This window comes from Vidua chalybeata, chromosome 3 (genome assembly GCF_026979565.1).
Source record: "Vidua chalybeata isolate OUT-0048 chromosome 3, bVidCha1 merged haplotype, whole genome shotgun sequence".
NCBI classification, from domain to species: domain Eukaryota; kingdom Metazoa; phylum Chordata; class Aves; order Passeriformes; family Viduidae; genus Vidua; species Vidua chalybeata.
In genome coordinates, this window is record NC_071532.1 from 103,635,747 (window position 1) to 103,658,724 (window position 22,978).

Consider the following 22,978-nt stretch of genomic DNA (forward strand, 5'->3'; position numbering starts at 1 on the left):
AATTGCTTAGGGAAAAGGCAGGGGGTGCCAGCTGGACCTGGCCCATGAACTGGCAATTAGACACACTGGGTTATTATGAGCAGAGAGAACTACTCTCGATTTACTCTTCTAAGGGATAACATTCAGTTATAGCTCAAGCAATGCTTCAGCATGTTGGGGGGGATGTTGAATCTTGTCTCTGAGGATTTTCAATAGTCTCCAGCTAGCAAAGATCAGAGACTGGGGGAATGCACACATCCAGCACACCTGTGTAACCCTACCAAAGCCAGGAGCAGCAAAGCAGGCTGATGGTCTTCTGTCCTAAAAGCACAGAAACCAGGGAATAACCTGAACATGCGGTGATGAAAGGGAGTTTCTTAAGGAACTCAAAGCTTTGTCTGATTTTCAAAGCATCTGCAGAGACCATGTGTGATGATTTTTTAGCCTCTGACAACTGGGAAGTGAAAGAATGGAAGTTGACAGAGTTGCTTGGAGCTTTGTGTTCTGATTTGGTTGTTTTTGTAAATTCAGTTCTCTCACTGAACACTTCTGCATCCTTGTGAGCCTGTGCAGCAGCACTGCTGGGGGATGTGGTACAGGAAGGTTCCAGGCACTGCCACAGCCATTTCAAACAAGCAACAACCAACATACCCTTTCCTAACTGCTGACAAAAGAGATGAATCACACCAGCATGCTGTACATTGCCACCTAATTTGCCCTGAAAGGTGCTTTTCAATTATTTAGGAAAGCCTATGATCAAGAGTATTTAGTCGTAGAAGTGTATTCTTTTTTGTCTACATTAGAATGTGGTATTAAATAATGTGCTGCTGTAAACTATTAAGCCCATCTCTGTATTACTGTGATGACTTCCCAGGGGTGAAACAGTGAAGCCAGAAGGAAAATGCAGGCCTCAGACACCACGGAAGTCAGGAGGAGAGGTACTAAAGAATTGACAGAAAAACAGTAATATAATTTGCTGCTGCTTGTCATCAGCACCTCAGTCAGCTTGTAAGTCTGGATTGCTCTTTCATCCCAACAACAAAAGAATGTCACGAGGATTTCCTAAACATTGAAGAGTTCAGATAAAGGGAATCTCTTAAAAAAATTTATAGTACCTCGAAAAAGCTTGAAAATAGAATGGTTCTAGCAAAAAACACATGCTCTTACTCACACACATACAAATTAAATAAAACAGCTCATGAGTGTTGGACTTCAGACAAAAGTTTTGATTTTTTTATTATAAAAACACTGACATTTGAAATACTGAAAAATGTTGAAATAAAGCATAATTACAAAGACATCAAAGCGTTTACAAGCAGATATAGAGAAAAAAGCAGAAGAAATCTGTAGTCCACCAATCTTGTGAGCTTCTCTCTATCTCTTTTTTTTCTTTCTTTTTTGGATGACAGAAGTTATCTTCAATGCCAAGCAAAGGCCATGGGCAACATCTTGGCCCCAATGAGGTCAATGAATGTTTTCCATTGGCTTCAGAGATAGCAGAACTTTGTTCATTATCCACATACTCATTACCACATCTTCTAAATCCTTGAACTTGCTGTACCTGTTCCTCCAGCAAGGCCATGTATTTTCTTGTTATGCATCTATTCCAAACCAGTTACTTTCCCGATAAAAGCTCTTTGGTCTGTTCAGTCCATTCATGAACTGCCAATATTTCACCTACACTGAGACACAAACACCAAGATGTGCAGATCCCAGACAGTGGGCTGCTAAGTGGCATCAGTTAAGATTACCCCTCCCCTGCCTGTCTGAAACAACCCTACTGTGCTAAATTTCAGGGCACACAGTACAGCTAACTACCCCAAAAATCACAGCACAAGAGAACTGCCCTTCAACATATAGTAGCTACACTCTAAACACAAATACATTGCTGCAGTTAATTGCTTCTCTGAAGGGTACAGCTGATCTGATAGCTATGCAACAGATGAAGGCCATCAGGGAAAAGTGTTGAGCTGCAAGTAAAGCTTAGACAAGCTGGGATCGGGGATCAGGGATGCAGTGGCAGAAGCACAGAGCTCTCCTCTGGCTCCATGATGCAAACAGGAGTGCAGCTGTGGCAGTGTAAAGCCATGGACATCCCTGGTTATTCATTGTCCTAGTGAAGAGTTTCACAGCATCAGCCCAAAGCCTACAAATGTGCACACATTTAACATGCATTAGTAACTGTGCCCCACCATCTCCAAAGGCACAGAGTCAAATGCAAATGGAGATTTGAGAAAAACTATCTCATCCTTCAAGGCAGCACGTCTGGGATGGGTCAGGCACAGTCTCAGGACCATCTACTAGCTATGGAAGACCCCCCAGCTACCACCAAAGCTGCAGCTCCTCTGGGGATAAAGGGCTTCTGCTTTTAGTGGTGTCAGTTCAGCATTATTTATAAACCACAGTATTCTATTGTAACACATTCTCCTCCATACTATGAGCTCTCTGACAAGAAGAAATACACACCCTTCAATAAATACTAAACTGACTTAAAAACTTCATTCACAAATTTAGTTTATATTAGAATATTCAAGTGACAAAATGTTAAAAAAACTTCGAAACATTAGATTAAGAAAAATGATTTTTAAAAGTTACCTCAATCTACTATAAGGACAAATGCAACATGCTTTGGACATACAGACTTTAAACTTTAGCCCACCATGAAATCCAGGGGGAAAAATGGGTTTAGACCATATTTCCAAACAAGATAAAAACCTCCTTTAGAATGTTCCTTGAGGAGCAAACTAGTTTAGATGTTCCCTGAGGAGCAAACTAGTCTGATGTGGGATAAAAAGTATAAATATGGCAAGGTAAGAGGCAAAAGTCTGACAATAGCAGCCACCAAGGATTTAAAAGAGTTAGGAGGTTGGAGAATTATCCATGTTATTCTCCCTTTTTTTCTGAAGAGTGCTTCCTTCTGTACATTACTAGCCTGTCGATGAGCACCTCTGCAAAAATGCCAGAGGAGACCAGACTAGCTGGTGGATCCTCCACGGGACCAAAGTAAAATCACAGTCAGGTACAGCCCGACTATTATCTACAATGGCATAGAACACTACAAGTTGACAAACAACGTGACAGCAAAAAACTGAAAGGACTTAATGCAACCAGTCAAACCCCATTCAACATCTTTTGATCGAGGGCAGCAGCTTGCAATGAACAGCCACTCTGTTTCAAAACCACCTCCTGTGCACAGCCTGCTCCCTCTCTCCGCTCTCTCACACACTCACGCTCTCTGGCTCACTGCTCCTCTTCTCTTCCTCTCGCTGGGAGCTCTCCCGGAGCCTCTCTTTGCCTGGGGCTCAGCGGCATCGCAGAAAGCAGAATCTTTGCAGCTCATTGGCATGTCTGCCCCATCAGACTGGCACTCTGGCAGCTACACAGCTCCCTCAAGTCTCTTTCTTCATTTTCTTCCTCTTCCTCCTCTCCTTTTTTCCAGGTACACCTGTCATACAAACAATAGGGACAATGCACAACCCTTCCACATGCAATTGCATCCCTGAGAACTGTTGGCTTTTTGCCTGATGAAGAGGATTTAAGGGTTCTTAGTTGTGTTTTACAAGGGCCACTTACTTTCAAGGGTAATTCAAAATCATGGGGAGAACTCAATGCTTTTAGTGGGCTCTAACTCATTCATATTTGCTTCTGTTTCATGTTGAAAAGAGCTGTGCAAAAATTACGGTCACTATATGCAATAGTAGCTTTTTTTTTTTTGCTCAGTTACTCTGAGAGGAACAGGAACAGTGTTTGTCAGAATAGCCTCTGAGTAATACAGAGGCTCTCAAATAATTAAAATATGCAGCTAAAGGAGAATCATTTCACATATTCACTTAAAAATGCATTTGTGAACACTTCTTAGATTACGCATTATTCTGAAAATTCATCAGATGTGCAAAAACAATCACTTACTGTTATTGGGTGAATTATTAACAATGTCCAAGGATTTTTCGAAGGAAGCACTGACTGCATCACTGCTATCTTTTGTAGATATCAAGTTCCTGGGGCCTTCTTCCATTCTTGTTTGCAAACCTTGCTGGGGCTTAATTGAAACAATATGCTTCACTAAGCATATGAGTTAAACGCAGCATATGCAAGTACAAAATATGAGAGAACATGTCATTATTGTGGGGCATTTAAAGAAACTGCAGGACAAATTAATTTTTACATGATTAGAATAGTTTGCTGTGTTATCTACCTACCTCTTATTTATTTGTTTTAGAGGGGATTAAAGTGTTGAAATTATCTTTCAGTGTTATTTCTCCCCTTGCTTCCCCAGTGAACAGAAGAGCAGCAAGATATACTGAGATGAAAGTACTGTCATTGTGTAGTGACACTGAAGAGTAAGATGTGCCCAGTGACTGCTAAATGACTAGAGTTCACAGAAACACTGGAGGTAGCACAAGGAGTGTGATGAGCAACTTTGTGGATCTGGCTTCGTATGTAATTTCATTTTTTATGTCCAAAAAGGACATAAAAACGTATGGAAGCACTCTGGGAACTGATAGGATGTCCTAATGATTATGTGGATTGTGGTCAGTGAGGTAGTTAAAAACTTTCTCTTAAAATAAGAGCATCAGGAGATCTGGGAGCAAAATTGTCTCAAAGATCATGAGAGACCACAGTGGGTCTGAGGGGAAGACAAATGATAAAAAAAAAAAAAAAAAAGCAGCGATACATGTCCAGAAAAACATATTCTATGACAAGTGAATGAAAGACAATTTGGACATTTCAGGCATTCCCCCCACAATTTCTCATTTCACTGAGCACCAATCACAGGCACTGGTCCAAAAGCCACTCAACACTCTGTTCCTGTGCACTTCCCATCCCAAATGAACTGACATTCTCCACAGCCTTTCTCTGTTGCACTATGAGACATTTTTAGTGCTATAACAGTGGCCTTGTTTTATCTGCACTGACTTTTGGGAGCCACCTTTTCATTACTATTGATATCTCTGGGTGACCTTCAGCTACAGATGAAACACAGGCCAATTGTACGCTAAATTTGGAGTGCATCTGGTCTTAATCATGGATGAAAAAATGTTTATGCAGATGCATTCCAAGTTTAGTGCACAACATTCTGTACTGCAAAATCAAAGTGTTTTGAAAATATGTTAGGGAATACCATGTTGCAAAACTCCACTGTTCACTGCCCTCATAACTTCTTTTTATGGGAAGACAGGGAGAAAAGAGAAGAGAAGGCCAGAAGAGAAACCCAGAGAGGAAGAAAAGTCTCCCTTAGGTCATCCTAACAGAGAAGAATCCCCCCTCTGCTAATGGAAAACCAAACACTGGAACACTAATGGAATACAAAATACTCACATGCCTCAGTCCAGCTCCACCCTTTGCTTCCTTCACCTCCATTTTCTTCTTCTTCCGTTGTGTTTTGCTTTCAGGTCCAGAAAGACAGAAACGAATGCCTGCTTTGCCTTTTGGCAAATCCTGAAAGCATCAGAGATTTTGTAAGAGGAGTCATGGGACAACTAATTTTGTTTTTTTCAGGTAAACTGATTACCTTCAGGAGTGTGTGCTGACAGTGTACAAGTGGGCTTGTCTCTCTGGATAGGGTGCACATCTCAGCTGAACATGTCTTTGCAAAGAGCTCAGCCTGCTCTTCCCACTGCTGCCCGAAGGGAACACTTCCCTGAGCTTCTAGAAACCATTTAAACAGCAAGACTTCTGCTTCTACATCTCCACCCAAGATACGACTGTATCACTGTCACCAAACCCTCTTATCAGCAAACTTAAATAAATATGTCCTGGCTGCCCAAGATGCTGTGAAGGCTGTGCCAGCTTTGGACTCCACAGCTCTTTTAAGGCTTGGGTATTTGAGAAGGTCAGCAGCAGTAGGGTGCAAAAACCCAAGGTTTGCTGCTTAAGACAGTGATACTAGGGGGATGATGAACTCCCAGAACCAGCCAGCTCCCCCTAGCCCATCTCATGCCTCCTGCAAGTGTGTTCCCCAGCTCCAGCTATCTCAAACAGGTGAGGCAGGGACCATGCCAAGCACTTCCTCCCAGCATGAGAAAACCCCCACAACCGAAGGAGCCTGGCTCCAGGGCTGGACTGAAGACCCCAGCGTGGATGAGGCTGACCCCAGTGGACCAGGTCTCCCTTGGCCATCAACAGCACTGCCTCACCTTCTTCTCATCCCTCATCTGAGGCTCCTCGTCTCCAGTCCAGTTTCCCCACTCCTCCGTGGGAGCTTTCCAGTCAGAGTCCAGGTCAATCACAGAAGGGTCACCTGTTAGGGCAAGCATACAAATGAGTTATGTTCAAATCCATACTATTTCCCAGCCTCACATGAGGCTACAAAAATACCTGACATCTTCTTGCTTGCTCATGTGATATTTGGATGTGCATGTATGCATGTCTTAAATGTGTTAAAACATTTATAAATTTATTTGAAAAACATATTAAGACATATACATTGACTGCCAATCCACAATTAGTGACAGCACACTTCAGGAGAGGAGAAAAATTAAAGAAGGGCAGAAAAGCACATACAAAACCAAAAGCCCTTCAAGCCTGCACTTCAAGAAAACAAGCTTTACAAAACTAATAGTGTGGCTTGTCAAATATTTTCTTTTAATTTTATGAAGAAGGATTGAGGCATATCCAGAAACACTGTCAGACACAACAGACTCTTCCATTCACTGCAACACACCATCCTCTGGGCAATTATTCATATGGAAGAGTAATATTAACAAAGGATTTGTGCATTCATTATTGCTCTCATCGGTGTCTTCTTTCTTACAAAAAATAGAACCAAGTACATTCTCAACTTCATCTTCCTTTTGTTTTCTTTTCTTGAATGTAAGTCAGAAAAGCACCATCCCAGCACTGATTTGCAAACCTCCTTAAGATACAACTCTAAATAGGCATGAAATAGGGAACACCTACTCTGCATAAATTCAGATCATTTCATGGGAACTGGGCAAAAAACTTTTCAAAATCTTTTAGGTTTCTCTATCTTTCAGCATCTGGTATCTTTGAAAATCTGGCTGCAAGCCCTCAGCTGCCTCTCCACAAAGCACTGGCAAACTATCCTCAGTCAAGAAGAAACAGACCAGTTTAATTCCTTCACCCAAACTGAATGAGGTGCAAAAAAGCAGATAAATCAGCATAAGATGTTGAAAGGACTACTTGATTATTTTTTAGCAATTTGAATGTAACAATCTTAAGTCTTATCCTAACAGGAAGAATGACTTTAAAAACACAATATATGTTTAAAAACATAATAATAACTCTTAGCTGATTACTTCTCTTAAAAAAATCCCAAGCCGGATGGAAAAACTTCTACTTGAAGCAGGGCCAAAACCAAAAGCATGCTGGGAATGATAAAAGAAAACTGTTTCCAAAAAGTTGCTCTGACCAGTTTGCTGCCAAATGTTATAAACATGATTATAAACATTTTTCAAGCTTCTCAATTTAAAATCCATGCCCTCTATATAGACAATATGTCTTTCATTCTTCAAAAAGGAAAGGAACAACTAATTTTGAATGCATTTTCCAATAAAATTCCAGTCCAAAACAGAATTCAGCATCCTGAGCTTCAACTCAGCAACTCTGCTGATATATGTTCTCGTGGGTGTGCAAGCAAAACAGACCATAACTTAACACATGGAAAGCCACAACTATTGTTTTCACCTTTTTAACTTCTGATATCTCAAAAAGTGCATTCATGTATATACTTCTAAACATGAAAATAGTTTTGATGGCAAACTGCCTGCAATGGGCCTACGCTAATGCTTCACCCTTGTCACATGTGGGCATGAAACTCTGCAGACAGTGGTGACTCTGCCTTGTCTCAGAAATACTCTTCCCAAAGTATTGTGTCCCAGGGGTGTTTAAAATCAATTCAGACTAAAATTAAGGGCAATATAAGATTCTTTAAAATTTGCCAGATTTGATGGGGAAGTTGGGTTAAATGTACTTATCCCAAAGCTCTGATTAAATGTACTTATCTCAAAGCTCTGACTTAAAATCTCTTCTGTTGTGTAGCATATTTCACTTCAGTGACATCTCCCACAGTGTCTTTAAACTTTGAATATTCTATAGTATTTTTAAATCTGATTCTCCTTGGGTCATCAATTATCTCACAGGCTAAAACTGATCAGTAATTTCTATGAACATAAATACTAAAAGGAATGTGCCGTGCAGCAGCATGTCCCCCTTCTCCCCATGTGGGTTTAGCCCTGACAGAGGTGATTATCTCTCTCAGCACCAACACAGACCAACATCTTGGCAATTCCTGCTGTTCATTTTTACAAAAGCAATGCTGTTAAATGTCATTTTCCAGCTAAGTTCTTGCTTGCAACCCACCCCAGTCCTCCAGCAAACTCCATCCAAAGCTGTACTTTTCTGTTGGCAGCAAACATTTGCAGAGTGCATTTCAAGATCAAGGTGGTTTCCATGTACCCCATGCAATGAAAACACTATTAGATCCTGAGAGGCACAACATTGAAGGTGTCTTCAGAAATCAGGGAGGCTGCCAGCACCTCTGCAGGCAGAAAGTCCATCCCAGCACCAACTACCTGAACATACTTTGTCTCCAGTCTCTCTCCTGTGTAAGGAGGAGCGGACAGGGAGCAGATGGCTGCACCCTGGGGGGTGTTGGGAGCAGGCAAACAGGGCTCCACAGCAGCAGGATCTGGTCAAAAGGGACAGTCAGCAACTCCTCTGCACCTGCTGATAGATAAGGTGGAGTACAGCACCGTACAGGCTGAACCTAATTATCTGGCCTGGAAAATGAAACTGGAAAGTACTGCAGCAAAACTCAGTCTGTATCACCAAGAAGGGGATTAAAAATTTTCTACTCTGGAGTTGTACATTTGGATTCTAATCCACCAGCGTCTCTCTTGGCATGCTGTCACAAAATATGGGCAGCAGAAACTTAAGGGAGGTTCATCTGACAGGGCAAACCCCTCAGTAGGCTGCATATTGTCCATGGCAGCGAGCTTTTCTGTGGCTGCTGTAGAAAACCCACCCCTTTGCAAAGGGCAGTTTACTGTGTTATGAACACAATCCTAACCCAATCCTTGCCAAGTCATCACTTGTAGACTAAGTGTAATACATTCAGTTGAAATGGGTAGATAATTTCCAGTCTAAAGCTTGAATTTCTGTGTTACAGGTCAATAGTTGGGTGGAAGAATCCCTTATTTGGCACCTTCCTTCAGCATAATTCAGCAGAGGCAAAATATCAAATAAATCTCAGACTGATGACTTCTTTTAGTGGAAAAAAGCTACTAATTCCCATAAAACAAAGGAATTACAATTGATTGTAACTCTGGAACAGAAGGAAGGTTGGGAATCAGGAGACACGGAACTTTTCTTAAGGTTATGGGGAAATTTTGCTTTGGCAATCAAGAAGGATTCATTGGGAGGATGCCAAGACACAGATAAAAAATTACTCTCGTGGTCATGAGCTGTTGCATTTGTAAAGCAGAATGTGGATTTTCTGAGATTGCACTGCGCTGTTGCCAAAGCACAGGTCCGCTGCACTTGGAAGCAGATGCATGGGATAAAATTAGTATTCCCTTGCCTCGGAACCAGACACAAATGCTCTAAAACAGCCCAGCCCTCACTGTGTGGGTTACATGTTTTATAACAGCAAAACCAGCCACAGCTTGCAATGCATTCTGTGGGACAGCAAAGCTCAAGTACATAAGTGTCACCAAAGGGGCAGTGGCAGATGTGTGGCATAGGTACACAAAGGGAGTAGTAGGAAGCACATGCAAGTAAAGCTTCCAAGGCAGAGGCAGGAGGATCAAGAACAACCCTGCAGAAGAAGCAAGAAAGGCACCTGGTGAAAGCAGAGCACTTCCTGGGCTCAAAAATGAAGTGAATTATGTCAGGACCTGTTTGTGACAGGAATTAAAAGTATGCAAACACTAATGATGAGTAGGGAAAAAAGATGATGAACAAAGCTTCCAACTTTGGGACTCTCTTCCCTCATGGCAGAGTCCTGGCCACCTCATCCTGCTGGTGGGACTGCTGGGTCTGCAGCCATCAGTGCTGACAATGTGGCTTCAACTCCAAGACACGGAATGCCCCCAGCTAACAAAGGCTTAGAGTTTGAATATGCAGAGACAATGACCAATGACAGAATGAAAATTTCAGAATCAATGAGGTTGGAAATGGCCTCTGGAGATTGTCTAGTCCTACCTCATGTCTCTCAGAGGGCTCAGCTACAGCAGGTTTCTCAGGAATGCAGCAAAGTTTTGAATATTTTGAAGGGTGGAAAGTTTGCAGCCTCTCTGGGCAAACTGTTCTGTTGCCTGACCACTCTCCCCATAAAAAAAAGCTTTCACTTATGGATAAGTGGAAAATCACTTCTTACCCATTTGCCTGTTCTCCACTCTCCAGGCCATGACCCCATCAGGTGCTCATACACAGGCATGGCTAGACCTTCTCCAATATAACCCTGACTGTCTTGTACTGGGAGCCCAGAAGTGGACACAGGACTCTCAATTATTATATGACAATAATTGAGAATTAACCACCAGCAAGCGTGTATCATTAATGAATGCGACAGGAGTCACAAACAAACAGGAGTGTGTTGTTTGGAAACCAGCCTGATTGAGAGTCTTTCAAATATTCCAAAAGTGACTGCCTAGTTCCCTTTACTACTATCTCCCTCTCTCCCTCTGTATATATATATATGCTTTCAGTTGTGCCAACACTTGAATCTCAAGCCTTTTGTAAGTGAGAGTGTTATTATTGCTGGTACTTCTCAAAAAGATAACCCGAGGTGGAGCAGGGAGCAGGCCAAGGCAGCTCCACCAGCCAGGCCAGAGGCAGGAGTCCAGCATCCAGCTCCTTCGGCTGTACCAGCCCAGCACAGAACAAAGAGAATCATTACATGTACTGCTCTGGATTCGATAAAATGACCCCAGGTCATGTTTAGGCTATGAATGGCTTTTTTTTTTAGTTCCCAAGCCTGCAAGAGCTAACAGGCCGTGTTTAACTGTCTAAGAGCTCATTTCGCTTGCAGCGCCAACCTTAATGCCAACCATTACCTCATCTAAATTCAGGGAATACATGTTCTTGACGCACCCCTCCCCTGCATCAATAGTAAGGCTGATGATTCAAAAGAAAAAAAAAAATACCAGGACAAAAAAGCAAGCTGTAAGACAGACTGAATCCTCTAAACACTTCTCCTCTGATGTTTGCAGAAGCAAGCTGCTGAATTTGCTCCTGTCATTCTACTCTCAGACAGATATGGAGCTCCAAAAGCTTGGCTTTGCAAGTGCAGATCAAGCTCAGAGTGTGCCAAGTCTGACATGTGCTAAATGTAGTGCAAGGGAATGCTGCTGAAGAGCTGCCCACACTGCCTCCCTCCATCCCACGTGGGCATGACAGGGCTCCGAAGTTGGAAAGGGCCAGGCACCCTTTGCAGCAACACAGAGGTAAAGAAACACAGCACCAAAGGAAGGGAAGGCTCAGGGCTGGGGATTTTGTTTTTATTCTTTTTAAAGCAAACTGTGTTATTTATAAAGTCACGCCAAAATGATGCGTCTGCTGCAGAGCTTCAGTTACGCTGGGCAGAGAAGCAAGACAACCACAATCTTTTCTCCTTAATGCATTCCACCTCTCTGGGTTCTCCTGCAGTTAAGCAATCAGAGCAGCTAGAGAACAAAGAGGTTTGCTCAGCTCATCAGCCATCATTCCTGCAAGAGCAGGGAAAGGCTTCCCAACAATAGAGGTATATATAAATACTTCACTCGATCCTGACCAGAAGGTCAAGAGAAAAGGTCATCTAATACCCACACTGTTCATGCCAAATTATTCCAGCCACTCAGGACCCATGCTTGTCTTTCTTTTAAAACTAAAAAAATACCCATAACCAGTCATAAAAAGACTAAAATCCTGACTTCCACAAAGCACTGGAGTCATATTCTGCATCTGGGTTCAGGGCATTTCCAAGGAAATTTAAAGTTTTGGCAAAGGTACATGGAGCTAGAAAAGCACCCTGTCCTCCCATGGCTCTCCCTCAGCCACCCCACTGAGCCCCGGCTGCAGCTGCCTGGAAAAGGCCCACTCAGCTCCACCTTCCCACACAGCTATGGGAGGGAGGGAGGGAAACACAATGCTTCAGTTATGAAAACCAAACAGCTTTGAACTCGTTTCACAAATGCAGTAATCTGAGTTGACTGCTAACACATGGGGCTTTTTGAAATGCAGAGCCCATCCTGCTGCCTCTGGCTCAGGAAGTCCCTGACCCGTTCTTTTCAGGGTGTGGGGCGGGATTGCCCTGTGCTTGCCCCGTTCCTGTGCTTATCTGCCTGCAGCTGATAGCAGTGCACTGCTGGAGAGCCTGCAGACAACCCCCTAGAGCTGCTGCTGCTGCCCAGGAGCTCTAGTTACACTTTGCACCACGATCTAAGCACCAAAACAGACTGTACCTACTGCATTATTTGTTTTTCTTCTGAGGGAAAACAAATAAAATGCACTTTCTTGCCCTTCTCAAGAGTTCCACATGGACACCTGCTGCCCTGACTTGAGCTCACAGCAGCTCTGGGCACCTGCTCAAAACCAGACCCAGACAGGATTTCTCCCTGACCAACAAATGAGCCGTATGGGAAGTGGACCCTGGTGTCTGAGGCTTAGGGAATGGCCTGAAGAGAGTTCCTGCATTGGAACTTGGACAAGTACATTGCACTTGTCTGTCTACAGAAAAAGGGCAAAGAGATGTACCCTGCCCCTGCCATGCATCATCTGCTGGGAGGAAAGTCAAGCTGCCATGCCAACAGCATCTGGAAGGACTGTCCTCAGATGATTTACTCTTCACATTATCTGCACACAGGAAAGCATCTTCATTAAAAAATTAAACCAAAAAAAGCCCAAATCCCAAACCTAAAAGATAATCACATAGGTATATTCACATTATTAAAACCAATTAATCATGCCTCTGTCTGCTCACTATGTCACAATGCCTGGATGTTATGTAATTTAAGCCACACATTAATCTATCTTCTCATCACTGTGGATTTATTAACAAAGGCCGGACGAGGACACTACATGCATAAGTTATTAAAAGCAGCTCACTCAGGAATGGCTACACTAACAACATTCCAAAAAGTAAACTTCTGGCACATCTCTGTTGAGGACCTAAGGAGGGAGCTGTAGTTCCTGCAGAACAAAAGCCAAATCCAGAGTATTCAGCTCCGACTCCCACCACCTTCAGTGAGAAGACTTCTGCTCAAGCTAACAGAAATCCATAATTACCAAACTAATTGCTCCATGAAAGAGCACAGGTGAGAGAGCTGCTGGAGGAAGAAGTTGCTTTGATGATTACTTTCAGTAACTAAAGCAACCAGTAGGATTCACATGCCTCCCTGAATGACTCCCCTTAGCCCTTTTCTAAGACCTGTACATAACAGACTAGGGTATTCTTCACATCTTTCATAAATCAGGGGTTTTTGACATCTCTGACTTTTCCTTTCTTCCTTTCACCTAATGAACTCTGAGGTTTATGCAGTTGTGTATCAGTTTGGTGTTTTGCTGCATAAAAGCAGATATTAGAAAGTATTTCTCCTTGTTGAGTACTTATACATTAGGAACTGCTTGAATCCACTGACAAAGTGTTGGAAAACAGATGGTTAAATATGGTATGTGTTATATTAATTGCCTTATCTGGCTTTAGAAGCTGATTTCAGCGTTCTGACTAACATCACACACTCTGTTTTGTGCACAGATATCTATATGTATCTATGCTTGTCTTTAGCATCTCTAACAGATTCAGGACCAGACTCTGCATTCATCATCCAGCTAAACTTTCAGTCAAATATGAGTTTCTGGTAGACAGGGAATTTATGAACCAGGGGTGCTTGCAGTCAATCAGTGAAGACTGACAGCTGCAAAGATGTAAAGTGAAAGCCAGAAACAAGGCTTAACTCAATGCAAAACGAGGAGATGCTCCATCCTTCTCAAGGCCATGCATGGAGAGGCTCAGGCAGGAAATCTCTCACTGTGCTGGATGAGAAGCTGCTGGCTAGGCAGCCTCTAACAGAGCCGTTCCAAGCTGCACATTCACTCCCTCCTTCGGTCTGAAATTCTCTGAATTTGTTGGTTATCGGAGCACAACAGAAACCTTCTGTGTGAGTCAACCTAACAGAAAGAATCTGCAGGGGAGGCAGTATCTTTTTTTTATTTATTCCAAGATGAGTACACGAGTTTGGAAAGCGCTCAATAAAAGGTTCTGATGTCGCTCCCTAAAACACTGGTGTGCTGGATTGCAGATGCAAGCAAGCTCTGCAAGGGAGAGTGACTAATGAGATGTGGCTCCAGGGGAGAAGACCCATGTGTGATCAATGAGAGCCCTTTTCAGCCAAGCAGCTAAGAAAGTGATAGAAGAATTCAGATAGAAGTGCAATGAGAGGCCACTCACCTAAATCCCTGGAGAGATCTGACAATGTCCCAAAGGTCACAGGACAGGATTTCACATCTGCAATATCCCATGTTCCTGAATTTAAAATGCAAACAAACAGTAACCCAAAATCTGATGTCATGTTCACAATTTTTACCTCATGCTCCCAAGCTTATTACAGCCCTTCCATGTTCTCTTCATTCCAAGCCTACATCTGCTGCTGTTGCTGGACAAGCATCAAGCAAGGAGAAATCACCTTTATGGACAGAGAGAGTCCAGCCCCATCACCATGTACACCTTCTCAGACTTTTAATGTGCATGTCACACCAGCATGGCACTTCTCTGGACTTAAATTTCTCACTCATCTGAACTGATACCCTTTATGCACTGCTGGCAAAATTGTCATCATGTATTGGAATTTGGCCTTTTGAAAGCATTAGAGTAAAAATTGTACTAATGTCCTCCCCCATCAACCCTGTACTTTGCAAGAAAAGGACTCTAGCAGAGAAGGCAACTCACATGAGGGCAACCTAAGAGCATTTTCTGAATCATCACAGTACTGGATTACTGTTGCTGAAGGTGAGTCATCATGTGACCTTATTCAATTATGCTCAATTATTCACTGAGAATGTAGTCAAAATCAAATGCTTTCGATTTAGGAATACCCTGCCTTTTCCTTTTTCGAAAGACCCAGATATACCCTGCAGCCTAACTCTGGCCATGTGTGAGCATCCTCAGAAGGCAAGGCTTTGGTTTTAAAAGACACAAATAGTACCTGTGGGTAGAAAACAGCTTGCACCCAGCAGGTAGTCTACAACACAAAGAATTCCTGCCATAAGGACCCCTCTTTTCACATTGCTGGGAAATGAATGACACCTAGCAGGGTCCAAAGAGGGTGGACAACACTGCGTGTGCAGGATGAATGTCAGTGGGGCTGCACTCTGATGAGGACACAGCAATTTGTGAAGCTTCCCCTCGGCAATATTTGAATGTCAACACTCACCTACATTGGAGAAAACATCGTCTTCTGACCTTGAGGGTGCTGATTCTTCCCGTAGGGCTCCTGAGCCCTTCAGCACAGTCCCACACTCTGCCTTGGCAAAGAAAGCACCTTTTCCACCACCACCAGTGTCCTCTGTGAGTGGCCACACTGCTCCCTTCTCGTCCCAGTCAAAGGCTGGCTCAACCGCTGAGCTACCCAGAGATGCTCTGCCGGGGTCTTCTCGGGAATAAACATTACCACAGGAACATCATTATTTTTAATTACAAGGAAGAGTTTGTTCAGGAGAGAAAACAGAACAAAGCCTGATCCAAACCCATCAGACTATTTCCAGCTGTAATTATTTACAGACATGGTGGCAGCAAAACACAACTCCTGGGATGGGACACTGAAGTGGAAAACAGGAAGGCCAATGTGAGAAGGACGGTGCCACAGCGGCCTTGGGCATTCCTCCCTGGAGAGGAGGCAGCTCAAGGCCTCCAGGGTTCTGCTAGGGCCCCAGAACAGTGAAGGGAGAGAAACAGAACAGCTGGACCTCCAAGAAAAAAGAAAGCAAACCTCTTGGATGTTGGTCGTTTAAGGCTGCTAGAGAAATCAGTCCAGGCATATGAATATTATAAAAAATGACAGTTATCTCCAACATTTGTGTTCCGAAGAACTCCTCAAGTGTTTTATGACTCCAGCCTTCAGAATAGCAAAGCATTTTCTGGAGCTCTGGCGAGGAGGAGACCACTGCTGACACCAACTCCACCTTCACATACCTTAATGGTGATGCTGCTGTTTCTCCCCTGCCAGGGAACAGCAGCCAGCACTCGGCAGGTTAGGGCTTATTCCTAGATCAGATCTCACTACTCTGTAAATGCCCATGCCAGCATGATCCAGGATTTAGCATTCTGCACAGCCCAGGCTGCAGGACTGCACCAAAGACTTCTGGTGCTTCAAATGAGACTTGGAACTCCCTTTCCTGGGTCAGCAAAGCCCTTAACACCTGCATGACCTTAGGGTTAATCCCTGTGGGGTTTGCATGTGGAGCTGACACCACTGATGACAGCAGTTCAACTTACATGAAGAAGGAAATGTGAACCCATTTACTGGAGAGAAACTGGCAACCTCAGCACCTCTAGTCTTTACAGACCCTTGATAAACCAAGAGTCAAAAATCTAAACTCCTGATATTTAACTCTATATAATCCAAATTATAGATAAAGTGGTCCCAAGGTCTCTGTATATTTTTCTATTGAAATTTCCTGTTCCCCTACCCTTCAATTTTAATACAGCACCTGAGAGCACTTTAAAAGTGTTATTGCAGACACTGCACTAACTCACATATATCCAGCTAAATCTCCTAATCCAGCTATGTCTCTCCAATATCCAAACTCCTATCTTAGTTTCTAAATTACTCTAATATTATAAACCTAAAGGTTATTTTGATCATTTTATCACAGATAATGAAAATACTTACAAATGTCTTAATTCTATTATCTGCTTTCATATAGTGGTTATTACATATAACCACTATGATTTCTGCTGTATGATTAGTAGAAATGTATATAGGCGTAAGTGCACAGCAGACACCTTGAAATCCCCAGAGAAAAAATGTGGAGTGAGCACGAAGTGTTGTTTCATTTTATCTCATTAGGATAAGAGTATATTCCTATTGTAGTATTAGTCTGGACAGTCCTGGACTAAAGAACCTGTTTGGAACTGAGAAAATTATTCGTGTTTTTATACGTCCATTATCAGAAAACCTCTGTCAAGCCACGCAAAAGGAACAAGCCCACGTGACACCAAGCCTTTAGCAGATCTATGATCTAACAGACATCTGCTTTCAAAGTCCTGTGGGTAATGCTGTGTGCTCTGCTGTGTGTTTTAATGAGAGCACGGAGGAAAAGGCAAGCTCCCAAAGCTGTTTTTTCTTAAGTAAATAGCCTCAGTGAGTGCATGGATTTTGCTGCCAAATGATGAATAGAGCAAACAGATGCTGGGGTGTGGGGAGGGGTAACAAGCCCAGCCAGATCAGGTGTGCAAATTGAGCCTGTACATTTACCTTTTTGTTTCAGCCTTTCCTTCCTTAAGTGTCTCTTTTCACGGCTGCTGATCTTGGTCTGCCAAACTCCTGCAACAGAGAGCAAAGTTCATTTTTAAGTTATCAAACAACTTTCTTCATTGCCTTTACTGCTTAGCACCAAGGTAAATAGCCATCTGAAAGTTTCTGATTCTGGCTGTAAAAGAGGCATCAGATCTCATGCAGCATGTCCCCTGTGTGCAGCCTTTGCTTCCTCTGCAGAGATGTTACATAAGAAATCCCCATCACAGACCTGTCTGTTGTGTCCTGACTCACGTAACTGCACGTATTCTTCTGTCCTGCGTTTCAGCCTGATGTGACACCCATTCCCTTGGGGGAGATGTCACAGCAAAGCATCAACCACCTTATATATCTGACAGTGGGGAGAAGTTAATGAAAATCTTAACCATTAAATAAGGCTTCAATTTACTGAGTTCCTCTAGCCCTAGACTTGTTCTGCAATGTGGACACCCTCTCCCACTCAGCTGCTTTACACACACATTCATTCACACCCGTGGGGCCACATCCTGTCTCCATCCATGCTCTCCATGACCCAAGAAGTCAGAGGAGGTGCTGGCAAAAATGGTAAATGAAAGAAAAAACACAGCCCCTGGAGCTGACCAAGACACTTCCTTTCTCTGAAGCATCCCTGAAAAACACATGAAACAGTTCAGCTGGCTCATCCATTCAAAAAATTACAGATCTGTTTGCAGAAAGCCTCTGCTGTGTCCCCTTCTCCCCCAGCAGCCTCACAGGCCCCAGGAAGGACTCTGGTCCAACAGCAGCCAGGGCTTCTCTTCCTCTCACCACCACACTAATCACGTTGTAATCTTTTAAGCCCAGAAAAGCTTAGAATTTGTTGTTTGCAGTGCAACCCTTGGTGGGGGGAGGTAGAGAGGGTCTCATGGGATGCAATGTATTTTCCAGTGAAATTCTAGCTGCCTGAGCCTTGCTGGCCTCTGCCAGATTTCTCTGCAGATCTTCTTGCAAACAAAGGTCTTGGCTCTGCTCACAGGCATGCTACAATTTGGCTGTGAATTGCCCCAGCACCTTTACCAGCCTCAGTCATGGGCACAACAGTGTGCTGCTCCATCAGTGTATCAGCATGGCAGAGGCCACAGGATTAGGGGAAGGACCCTGCTGACCACTGGGCCTCTGACCACGTCAGAGATCCTTCCTCACCTGCAGATTTGCCCTCCCTGTGTACACAGTTGAGACTTGGGGAGTGTGGCAGGAAAGGACATATGCCTCTGTCAGAGACTGAAATTTTATGGCTTAAACATGTATTAAGGACTTTTGCCCATTACAGAAAAAGTGCATAATGAAGCTGCACCACCGAAGCCCACCCTGGATGGGCCTCCTGACTGAAACCCTGGACTGTGAGTTAAACCCATAAGGCAACTTGAGATAAGGAAAGTGACACTATTGTTCAAAGCATCTGGAAGAGCACCCATGGCCCAGCACAGCACCTGCTTCGAGGTGGAGGCCACAGCCCCAGGTTTATCAGCTGCCAAGCTCACACAGACCCTGCACCAAAGGGGGGAGGGGGAAAGGTTTTGGGTGTGTGGCACAGCCTCTGGCCAGAGGCAATGAGTGCCCACCCTCTGCTGTGCAGACCAGCTCAGCTGTGGGGCCCCTTCACCCCAGGGAAGCCACATCTAAGGGACATCCATGGGAGGGACAGCAGAGGAGGTGTCATGGTCCATCAAAGGCCCCTCCCAAAGGAGACCCTGCACCAGGGCACTGCACATGATGCAAGAGATCCACAGTGTTGCAAGGGACAGTGTCAAACCTGCCCCATCAGGGGAGGCACATGGGCATTCCCATCTGCCCAAATGTATATTACTCCATGGGATTCTATACTTTAAGGCAGGGGACCCTCACCACCAAGAAGACCAGATGGAGGGAAGCAACAAGGCATCGTTGGAACCCATGGAAGGGTGATACATTTCTAATCTTTGTCACTCTCCCTGTTCCCCCACACACCTCTTTTTCTATTTTTCTTTCTTTTCTCTTTCTATTTGCCTCTTTTACTATTAAATCAAATATATTAATTTTTTGATCTCAACATCTAAGCTCATTTGGTTTGAATCACGTTTTTTGGGTATATTCGAATCTTCCAGGGTTAGATCCATTTTATTCACAGAGAGTTAGTTCTCTTTTCTCCTCTGTAATTAAACCAGATCACAACAGCACCTGTCCACGTAGTTACACATGAAAAGGAGCAGGTGATAGAAATAACTCTCAAACTGGCAGCTTTCCCCACTAACATAGAACTCTAGAATAGTAGAGAAGGCCTCCCTTTTGACATATTTCATCCCATGTTATTATTTAGTAATATGCATCAGATAACAGAAGAATCAGATCTTTTATTACCTTCTTCTTCTTGCAGTTTGTCTTTTTCCACAGAAAGCAGATCTTTTGGCACTTCCTTGTCTGAGCCCTGGGTTTTCCTCTTCTTCTTAGGCTACAGTATAGAGGAGATATAGAGCAGAAAGATAAAACAAATATTTGTTGTGTTTCATCCAGAAGAAGAAAAGAGTCAGGACATTAGTTGTGAAATGGAGACAAGCTGTGATACTCAGAGAGAGTAGGGGGTTGCTGGAGTCTTTTAAGTGTGTGCAAAAGTCTTCCTGAACAGATTTTATTGCAAATTCCAAACCAATAAATGCTATTGCGTTGGACCTACAAATCTTATCTGCTAGATTAGAAAGTTCACATTTTAATTCAGGTACCTGCTCTATAGTAAGATTTGCATTCATTATTCCTAAGTTCTTCCTCTGAAGGAGGAAAGTCTAAAGTATTTACCCCTTTTAAAATCAGGAATGCTATAATCAGGAGTTAGGACCCTGCCCAATGCTTAACAAAAAAAAACCCAGCCCCCTCCCCGCCCTTTCAAACCATGGAACAGCCTGTTTTTAATGAAGGTATCTGTAGTTTGCACTATTCTGAAAGGGCACAGGAGTAGCTGGGCCATTTGCATACAATGTGATGAAACAGTAGTGCTAACCCTAAACTATACATTTTGAATGTTCTAGTTTAAACAGTGATTCTTCACTTTTCCAAGGTGGGAAACCCCTGCCAGAAAATGTAGCTCCCTGCCCAGGCTCAGGGGCTGCTCCTCACTTAGAATCACAAAATCACAGAATGGTTTGGAAGGCACCTTAAAGACCATCCAATTCCAACCCCCCTGCCACCTTCCACTAGACCAGGCTGCTCAAAGCCCCATCCAGCCCGGCCTAGAACACTTTCAGGGACGGGGCAGACAGCTCCTCTGGGCAACTTGGAACTTGCTGTAAAGCCTTGGAAGCTCTTTAAAGCATTAGTCTCCTTCTCCACACCAGTACAAGTGCTTAATGCCCAAGGTAAAACCCTTAAATAGACCCAAGGAAATGTCCCTGTCAGAGCAGGAATGGAAATACAGGAGATTCCAGCACCCACTTCTGGGCTTGGATGATGAGATCATCCCCCTTGTGGTGGCAGTGACAAAAACTACAATGTGGCTGTGCCAGAAAATTACATGGTCTTATATTTCTGCAGCATCTCTAAAGTGCAGCAAACCAAGGAAGAACAAACTATCTTAAAAAAATGAACATTCTTAAAACAACTGTCTCTTGAAAGATAATCTGTATATCTAAAACTCTTGCTGGTACCTTGAGGAGCTTTTTCTCTCTGATGTTGACTGATGTGATAAGATGGCCATTCACTGGAACCTAGGAGGTGGACAATAACAAAATGCATTATAGTACATATACATGCATGTGTGTGTATGTGTAAATATTTATAAAAATATATTTATTTCAATACCTTCCTGTAATACATATAATAGTCTGAAAGATACAGCTAAGTAACCCCCTGTACGAATCTGGGCTAGAATTTGTGCCCTTGTTCCAACTGGAGTAATTAATTCCAAATTAATTAGTGTATGCTAAGCCTTCATGAATGTAAGTCCAGAAACTCCACAAAGATTTGTTCCAAAGCAGACATTTATGTGGTTTATCATAAAATTTGTCTAAGATCAATGTTGTTTTTCAAATAGGGTAAGCCTGTCTTAAAGAAACAGCATAGACATGAGAAGGCTTATTTTAATTCTTGTTTACCAATTGGGGTGGACCTTATGTTCCCTCTCAAGTCTATCTGACCAACTAAAAGAATAGATTTTATCCTACCTAGATCCAGTAAACAATAAAAGTTTAAGGACTTTTCAAATGATAGTTTGACTAATGTCTCCGCTGTCTCAGAATTCCCTGGGAATTGCCAGCCACCAGCTACAGGGATGGGAAGGTGTAAATCTGCAGCTGAGACAGCAAGGGCTGTGGCAGCAAGGGCCACTGCACACTCTGCAGAGCCAGCAGCATCCAAGACAAGGCTGAAGCTCCCTCCACAGGTGCCTCTGTTTCCCCCTGACACACACAGCAGCTCATTGCTGGATGTATGGCACTTCTCTGACTTATCGAGGTTGCTCTCCCTATGCAATGCAGCTGCTGTTCAGCACTATCCAGGCTTCCTTCAGCCCATCAGACCTGTTGGGCTGCCCAGCTGACCCCACATCTCCCAGAAGGGGACCTGACTCAGGCTGTCACCCTAATCCTTGATCCATCCTCTGCCAGGGGCAAGGGGATCCCTGGCAGGTGAAGGCAGCCCTGCCTGGAACAAAACCCATCTGATCCCTGTTGAATTCAGGTGCCCAGTACTCTTGGGGAAGGGAAGCCAGAGAATGCTTCCTTCTGCCTCCTGCCTCTCCCCACTCTCACAGGTCATCTCTGTCCCTGAGACACTGGGGCCATGATTAGCTAACAGCAGATAAAATCCTGTGGCTGACTGCCCATGTCTCTCCCCAGCAGACCCAGTGGGGCTGCAGTCCTTCAGACTATTAATGGTCATCTCTTTGATATTTTGGGGATTTTAGAGCTATTTTTCACAAGTCTCAGAAAGAGTGAAGTGCATAACAGGCACCCGTATGCTGGCAAATGCTTTGCCCCTGGAGGTGTTTGCTTGTAATTCCAGACCAGTTACAAGCCCATGGTGGACATGGACCCAGCGGGCTGGTGTTCATCCCAAGTTCCACAATGATTAGGAGCAGAAGCCCCAAAACTCTGGACTTTGCACGCAGACAATACTGATTCAGGGTCTTCCAGTAAAACATCACAGTGGCAGGCGGCAAAACCCCTGCCTGTTATATCAGTAATTCCACCAGCTTCACATTATAAGCTTAAGACAAAATCTCCTCCGTCCCCTTGGCTGTCAAATGCAAACAATATAATTCTGAACATTAGTAAAAGAATTACTTCTCTGTTAAAACCCAGCAACATTTGTTAGTAGCTAGCAAGGCTGTCTTGTTTTTTCCCATGGGCACTTTCTTCTAAGCCTCTCAGGTTCATTTCCTAGAGGCACTCCATAAATCCCAGCACAAAGCAAACCATTTTCCATCTCCTGCTTTGCTCAAGGGAAAAATCCCACTCTACCTGCAGCAGGGAGGGAAGCAGCTTCTCACATAAAATGTGGGATATAAAATACAAAGCCAGGGGCATTTTGGTGAAAATTTGAACCACATAGATATGGAAAAT

At 43.5% G+C, this 22,978-nt stretch overlaps 1 protein-coding gene across 1 annotated transcript in view; it reads right to left on the bottom strand.

Annotated features, from left to right (window-relative positions):
* Positions 1 to 1,190: 1,190 nt before the first annotated feature.
* LOC128785237 (protein LYRIC-like) overlaps positions 1,191 to 22,978 on the bottom strand; it is a 30,987-nt gene continuing 9,199 nt past the window's right edge. Inside the window, exons 3-11 of the mRNA XM_053937538.1 lie at positions 21,065 to 21,124; positions 19,788 to 19,878; positions 17,394 to 17,462; positions 15,351 to 15,566; positions 14,369 to 14,443; positions 6,117 to 6,220; positions 5,299 to 5,418; positions 3,889 to 4,018; positions 1,191 to 3,424 (exon numbers count right to left, since the gene is read on the bottom strand). Of these exons, the coding sequence (XP_053793513.1) occupies positions 3,369 to 3,424; positions 3,889 to 4,018; positions 5,299 to 5,418; positions 6,117 to 6,220; positions 14,369 to 14,443; positions 15,351 to 15,566; positions 17,394 to 17,462; positions 19,788 to 19,878; positions 21,065 to 21,124 (921 nt within the window). The 3' untranslated portion in view covers positions 1,191 to 3,368. The remainder of the gene's footprint in view (positions 3,425 to 3,888; positions 4,019 to 5,298; positions 5,419 to 6,116; positions 6,221 to 14,368; positions 14,444 to 15,350; positions 15,567 to 17,393; positions 17,463 to 19,787; positions 19,879 to 21,064; positions 21,125 to 22,978) is intronic.